Source organism: Capsicum annuum, unplaced genomic scaffold (assembly GCF_002878395.1).
Source record: "Capsicum annuum cultivar UCD-10X-F1 unplaced genomic scaffold, UCD10Xv1.1 ctg3430, whole genome shotgun sequence".
Taxonomy (NCBI): domain Eukaryota; kingdom Viridiplantae; phylum Streptophyta; class Magnoliopsida; order Solanales; family Solanaceae; genus Capsicum; species Capsicum annuum.
In genome coordinates, this window is record NW_025841136.1 from 58500 (window position 1) to 66437 (window position 7938).

The 7938-nt window shown below is 34.6% G+C and overlaps 1 protein-coding gene across 1 annotated transcript; it reads right to left on the minus strand.

Moving 5' to 3' along the window:
• Positions 1-3097: 3097 nt before the first annotated feature.
• Positions 3098-4071, minus strand: LOC107871746 (lisH domain-containing protein C1711.05-like). The gene has a single exon (XM_016718635.2). It carries the CDS (start codon positions 3977-3979, stop codon positions 3098-3100), a length of 882 nt encoding a protein of 293 aa, XP_016574121.2. The 5' UTR covers positions 3980-4071.
• Positions 4072-7938: the final 3867 nt, after the last annotated feature.

A 7938-nucleotide genomic window follows, 5' to 3' on the forward strand; every position in this document is an offset into this window, starting at 1 on the left:
TCTATAGTCTCCCAGCATAGGATAACTGCTTAGAGTGCGCAGTAGTAATTTTCACTGTAATCTTTTTCACAAGTGATTACAATCTGTCTTAATCCATTTCTTAGAGGATTGAGGTAAGCCAAAATATCTAATAGGAGAGTTCCTAACGAGAAACCTGTATAGATCAGAAATGTTAAACTTAAATAAATTCTTATCACATCATCGAGAGAAGGATATTTCAAAATCATAATTAAATTATGTGGTTTAGCATTTCTTAATTCGTCTGACAGTATGAAAACTTATTTCAATGTCACACTGTCCTTCTATTTTGTTACAAATTAAGTGGAAAAAATAAATATATTTCTTATATCATTTTTTATGACGTTATTTAATGGACATAGAGAATTGGATTGGGACAGAAATGTTGCCAAACAGAATTCTTTATTATGTCATCAAAGAGATGGATATTTCAAAACAATCATAAATCATGTGGTTTAGTATTTGTTAATCTTAGAAGATGAAACTTAAACTATAATCAAAATGATGTGGTTTTGATTGTAGCACGTGTGGGAATAACAAAACACTTTGTTGTTTTATTTTACATAATGGCCACAGAATTTAAGATTTGGAAGGAGAAGGGTTTCATATTTCATCTAAAAAGAAAATTAATTAGCATGCAAGGTTTCAAACATACTGGCTACCAAAATAAACTTTGATATATGTAAGAGAAAGGAAAAGATTTAAATCCATAATAAGAGTTACAAGCACTACTGCAGAGAAAACATGGCACTACCTCCATCATATCCTCTCTAAAAACCTTTTCTTGTCCCAACTTAAAAAAGGAAAGAAATGGTTGCACAATGAACTAAGTAATGTGAGGAAAACAGATAGATCTAAACCTCACTGCCTACATATATACACTAAGAATATCAGAATATTAGATATTGTTTAATGCTTAAGTATTGGATCACCTATTATGCATATCCACGATATTAACTAGCTTGCTGCTGCTGTAAATATAATTTAAACTTCTATATTCTCATGATTCTCCGGCATGCTACATTTTTGACGAATGAGGCAGAAGTACAAGGAGGCCCTAGATGAAATTAGGCGTTCACGTTCTCAGCAACAGTTAGAACACGGTTGCACGAACTGTAAGAAGAGCATGAACCACTAGAACCATAAGAGTGCGGTATATTATTCTCCTTGAAGTCACTGAGAAGGTCAATCGGAATAATGGTGCTCAGGTTATCCTTTTCCACATATATAATTCCTCTTCCATTAGACTGAATAGATAGAAAAAGTCACTCTATCAGATTTCTACAATAAACGGCAATTGAAAGAATCGTTGCAATGTATTCACTACATGTCAATATCATGTCACATGATGAAGTAGAAATGTAACAGTAAATGAAAATTTTCAATAAGGTATATTAACCTATCATGTAATTATTTTGAGAGAGAAAAAGAGGTGTATACCTGGCAAGATCAGATCATGTATAGTTCCCACAAAGCAAAATGCCCATCTATAGTGCAGTACTATCGCGCACAAAGCTTTGCCAGGCAGGTCAGGCACATGCAATTGTTATGCCAGATTGGACATTAGCAGCAGCAGCGTAGTGAGGTTAAACACTTGCATTTCCAACTCGGCCATTTGCAGCAACCACCATGGCTGCATGGCCATTTGCAACAGCCAACAGGCATGCTTGGCCATTTACAGTGGCAACCTGTGCAGCTTAACAGCTTACAAGAGCAACTTGAGCAACTTGGCCACTTAAAAGAGCAACTCGAGCAGCTTAACCACTTACAAGAGCAACTCAAGCAGCTTAACCACTTACAAGAGAAACTCGAGCAGCTAAACCACTTACAAGAGCAACTTGAGCAGCTTAGCCACTTAAAAGAGAAACCTGACCAGCTTAACCATTTACAAGAGAAACCTGAGCAGCTTAGCCACTTACAAGAGAAACCTGAACAGCTTAGCCACTTAAAAGAGCAACCTGAGCACTTCAATGAGCAGCTTGTACAGATTGAGCAGCAAGACCAACTACTACAAGAACAGCATGACCACCAAGAAAACTTTGTTTTAAATCACAATATCGGGAAAGTAGGAACTTCCATTTGCATGCCCGTGTACTCAAGTAGGACATACTAAAATAATAGCCCATGAAACATCAAAGAGTATGTGAACAAAAAACCTACAATCGCAAACTTCTTTAGACCAAAATCCATTGCATCAAAACCTGATTCACCATGATTATCTTCTTTTGGAAAAAACTACCCTATTTGGTCGAGTTCTTTTATACAACAAAAAAAATAACCAGCCCACATATGCTGTAGATAACTTTTAAAAGTACGTTTGTGCATATATACATATATATATAATCATGTAAATAAATTATAAGGAGAGACTATTTGCCGTACAGAAGAGTATGAATATTTTGCTTGTTAAGCAAAGTGATTCTCTAATTGGAAATTGCATAATACGTTTCAAGCTAAGTTAATTGGCCATATATAATAATGTACTTTAAGCATCTTCTTACGCCGAGTGTGCACCAGCTTTTGCATTTAATCATTAATCTTTAGAAACCTGTAGCTTGGATAGTCAGATTCAAATATTTGTCTGATGCATTCATTCTTTCAAATCTTTCCTGACAATCTTAAATGACCAAGAACTTTGTTTGTCTTTATCCTTATTTTTTCATCTTTTTACCGAACACATATTAGTGATAGTCGCCTCTGTGTATTAGTTGTAATACTAAAAGTACCCCACAATCTGCACTTTGAACACTCAACTTGAAGTGCATTGATTGTGGCCTTTAATTTGTGTATATTTCAAGTTTTATGTTAATCTAGGTGTTTTTATGATTTGTTTTTTGGTTAGACTCTCAAATCGCCTTGAATAGACTATGTATTAGCATGTAAATTAGAGATAAGACAAGGAAATAACTTCTATACCCACTTTAGATGATCTCTATATGTATATACATTAAATAAAAAGCAGTTAACTAACTAATGAGCAACTAAGCATATTGTTTCTTGGTTTAACTCAGGAAAAACCCAAGGTACTAAATGCATGAACATAACATTTATTAGCCAAAATCAAAAAGGAGAATGTTACTCACATTGGAGAGGCAAAAAACGATCCATTCTCATCAGAAGGGTGAACAACACTGCAAGAGTCTCTAAAGCATACATTTCCATCAGAGCAGCCGATGGCCGTAGAACGGTTTCTGATCTCTCCAGGTTTTATTTCCTCTGTAAAATGGACTATTCTCTTTGTTACTTCATCTGAACTTCCTGTTGCTGACAGCTTGTTTACAACATCCACTTTCCTTTCTTTTTCAAAGATCTTTTTCTTATATTCTCCTCCTTTTGTAATTGGCAAAGTCTGCCTAAACTTAGATAGCTCACCAGACTTATTATATTTTTCGTTTTTGTCTACTTCTGCATAGTTGTCTTGTTTTATGGACCGTTTGAAATCTCCATTAGTCATCACAATATCATCTCTTGCAGGACTATCATTTCCAGCAGTGTGTATACTGAACAATGATTCGTGCGAGGCAGTGCTCCATTCCTTAGAGGATGAATCCTTACTCCCAAAAAGGGATGAGGGAATTCTATTGGGATCAAAACCTGCCTCTCGGTCCATCACCTGTATAGAAGGCGATTGTGACATCGTCGAGAATGAAGATTCATGAGTGACATCAGAAACCTGTGAGGTGGAACTTGTAGATGTTTTCGAGGATTCTTTCAATTGATGACGTGTAACACTTTGAGATCGAAGCTTTGCATTGGAATGAGATTTGGAAGATGCCAGACCTGATGTGACAGAGTTGAATATTATTTTTGGATTCACTTGGATGTAATCATCTGAAGAAGAGCCTGATGAGGAAGATGAGGTGGAATGGGAATATTCTGAAATTTTAGACGATCCTGTTTCATTTTCATCTGAAGTGGCATCTGAATCTCGTCTTCTTTCACTCTCTTGGTCAGAATCCATGAGTAAAGTTGGTGATGCAAGGGCCTTAACTTTATTTTAGGTTACTGGTGCATCTGTTCTAAGATGGTATTGCCTCCACTAACATATTTATGTCCATCACTGAAATACAATTAAACATCACCTTCAGAATACTATCTACTAGGATGCACAGATATTTCAGTTAAAGCAATAGAACCAGGACACACACAAAGATGCGGCGTTGTTTGACAGGCTGGGTATCATAACAAGCGCCATTTTATGCATTAATATAAGGATATGCGTCTAACTCCTAATTCTTGCATCTCAAATAGGCCCACTCCAGACGGAGAGGATGACCACAATTTCTCAGATTCAACTATCTGGCTTTTAATGCAGAATGGCGAAGTTGTTAGTATAATAGACTGCACATGGAGGATAAAAATCGCATATGAAAAACAAAGATCACCTATTTACTCAGTCAAGTGGAATTGCATTTCATCCTTACAAAAGAAGGGCTTTAATCAAATAGATTAAAATTTTAAATGGTGTTACTATGTTTTCAATTTACAATATACCACAACCACCATTTTACATTTCTTAATTTCTCCAGAATCATGAATGGAACAGAAAGGTAGCAGAAAGTGTCAAATATGAAGGCAAGATTGATATTTCAGATTGATGCAATACACCCCCTATCCCCGCACACCTTTTTGTATTAGAATATTACATTAAGAACTTAATGGAACCATGCATCATATTGCTCAAGATCTTCAAGAGTGATGTCACACCCTCGTTAGATTCTCCAAATATGCATTACTTTTGGAAGATTCAATACACACCGAACAACATTTTTGCAAATCCGAGCAACATAGATTATGCACCATATATAAGTTGTGCTAACTGTTGATATACAATAATATTTTCCTTTACATAAGAAGGAGACAAAACTTCTCATTATAAATGAAGGGGAGTCTTGGAGTAACTGATAAAGTTGTTGCCATGTGGTCAGGAAGTTACAGGTTTAAGCAATGGAAACACCCACTGACAGAAATGCAGGGTAATGCTGCATGCAATAGACCCTTATGGTCTGATCCTTCCCCGAACCCCATGCATAGGAGATTTCGCTCACCAAGCTGCCCTTTTTAGAACTTCTCATTATACACTTTGCCAAATTATCTTTATGCATAATAACAGTTGAGTTTTAAAGAAACAGAAGTCACTTTAAGTTTTTATAATCAACAGCTAAATAATAATCTGTGACACAAACAAAAACTTACCTTATATTGAAAATGTCTTCCTATAGGTGGAGCCACCTCCCTTTTCTTTTTAAAAAGAAAACAAGGCTCCACAAAGAGCAATTCTCTGAAGGAAACACAAAACAATAAAAAAATAATGATCAACATGATTAAGCCAAACCACATTTATGACCAAAAGCAAGATAAGGAAAAAAAATAAAATCCTGATATGGGAATTACCTAATTGAGAATAAAAACAATAATTTCAACTTCAAATTCGCCTTTTTAATTTTTCATTCATTTTCAAGATTCATACAAGGATTAGGGTTTTGGTGGAAATAATAAGAGAAAAGAAATGTAGTAGTTGTTGGTTTCGGTTTTTCAATTTCTAAAAATAACTACTTTTATGTTCCGTTGGCGCCAACCACATTCTATTAATATTGTTATCACGTGGTATGCACATGCATAATACCACATAAATAGTAAATTCATCACCATGGCCAACATTGATTGAAGGTTTTGGTGACAGCTGGAAGGAATGAAGTTCTCTTTTTCCTTTTTTTTTTTCAATGTAATTTTTATCTTCTAAATGTCAAGGTTGCCGAATGAAATTTAAGCAATAGTAAATATTTCATGAAAATAAAATAAATATGACCCCCTTCATCCCAATTTGTTAGTTTTTGCCTATCAGAACCGCTTCCACCACTGGCACTTCGGAGAGCCGTGGTTCTTCACAATTCCATCTCCTCAGATATCGGATATAGGAAGTGGCTTCGAACTCACCGTCTTTTTGACAGCGATTATTGGTTTGATGAGTGTGCACGATGGTACTTTGCTTCCCGCGTGCGTCTTTCGTGTTTAATTTGTTTCAAATAAGAATATTTTTTTACGATTCTTAGTTCTAATTTTTCAAATAACATCTATAAAAAATCATAAAATTCATTTTTTTTACTTATTTAAATCACGTGTCAAGATAAAATCAGACAACAAATTAAAAAATGAAAGAAGTACGGTGATTAATATTTATGTAATCATCATAATATGAATCTTAAAATAACCGAGATAATTATAGTTAATAATTATTATACTCCACAATAAATATTTGTTCGGCGCTTCCGAAAGTGATGTTAGGCAACTGTAAAAACGGAGCGTGAATTTAAACAATTACAATTTAACAAAGTATGTGTACATAATCAAAATAACAAAGTGAAATTTGTCGAATTACTTGGAAACTGCTGTACATGAACTTTCTTCTCCTTTGGGTATATTGAAAAATCCTAGAAAAGTTCAAAATCGTTCATAAGTTAATTGACTTATAGTTTGTTAGGAGAACAAACTTCGTATCTTTAATTTCATCTTTTCAGATTGGCCAATTAGTTATAATATGCATGGGGTAAAGTACTAGTTTCAATCGAGATTGGGCCGGCTCAGGTTAGATAGAAATGGCACTGGAACAAATCTGAGATGAGGGAACATTTCCTCAGGCAAGAATGAAATAAACCAAGATTAACAATGATGACAATCGTGCACGAAAGGAAAGACATAGGAACGTGTCAAGACTCTCATGTACACAGGCAACCCTCGGTTGAACCACTTCAGACACATGATATTAGGCTGACATCCTCCAATAGTAAGTGGCCCTCAGCCACTGGTTGTTGTACTGTAGGTTTAAGGTGGCACTTTCCTATTGGCTGAGAGTGGTCCTTGTACCATCAACCATAATAATAACTCGTAAAAACAATTCTGTTTATCATTACTTTTAAAACATCTTATTATCTTAGAGCATCAAGTAATAACTCACTTCAAGTACAATTTCTATTCTTAAGATAATGCCACAGGTCTACTTAAGGAACCCAAGTAAATATAAATAATCAATGATCCATACAAGGAACTCAATATATGAACAATAAAGTATAACCGAATTCACTCAAGGAACTATCAAACTCTTTGAAATCATAGTGTACTCATATGCTGAGGGTCTTATGGTTGCAAACTAGCTATGACCTACAGGGGATGAGCTCAGTCCATGTACCAAATATACTAGACAACTAGTGTCTTTCCACCCTTATCCTAACCCAAGTGTTAGACCACGATTATTCCAATGTCCCCACCCTTATACTCACTTAAATTTACTAATATAATTTTAATCAATCCACAACAATAAAATAACACTACTTACATGTATAATCACATACTGAGTTCAATCAACGACACTTGCATAATAACAAGGTCTTTTTATCATCATATTACAAGTTATCTATTTACACATTTGTATTTAAGATTCAACAAGCAAATCATTTACTAGCATGTCTTGCATCTAAATAAACAAACAATCAGTTAAAACTGCACAAATACAATCAACTTGAGTATTATCTCCAATTCAATCATAACCTACCTCAATCCAAGCCCTGCAATGTTTTAAATGACACGAGCCTTGCCCTTTCTTGTAGTCTCAACTTGATCTCGATCTAAAATTAAAAAATAAAGGATAATTTAAATAATGTTCTACCAATTATAGGTATTATCACCTAAATTCAAAATTTTAAGGTCAAGTTCATGCAAAATTTCATTATTGTAGGATTTTCTACCATTCATCCCTCTCAAATTTACATAAAACAAGATTAAAAGGATGAATTATAGTCTAATATCATAATTCAGTCATTATAGATAATAATAAAGTGAGTTTAACCCCTCCATAACCAAATCATATTAAGTTCTTGACCTAGGGTTAAACCGATCATTCCCACTACAATCAATTCTATGAAT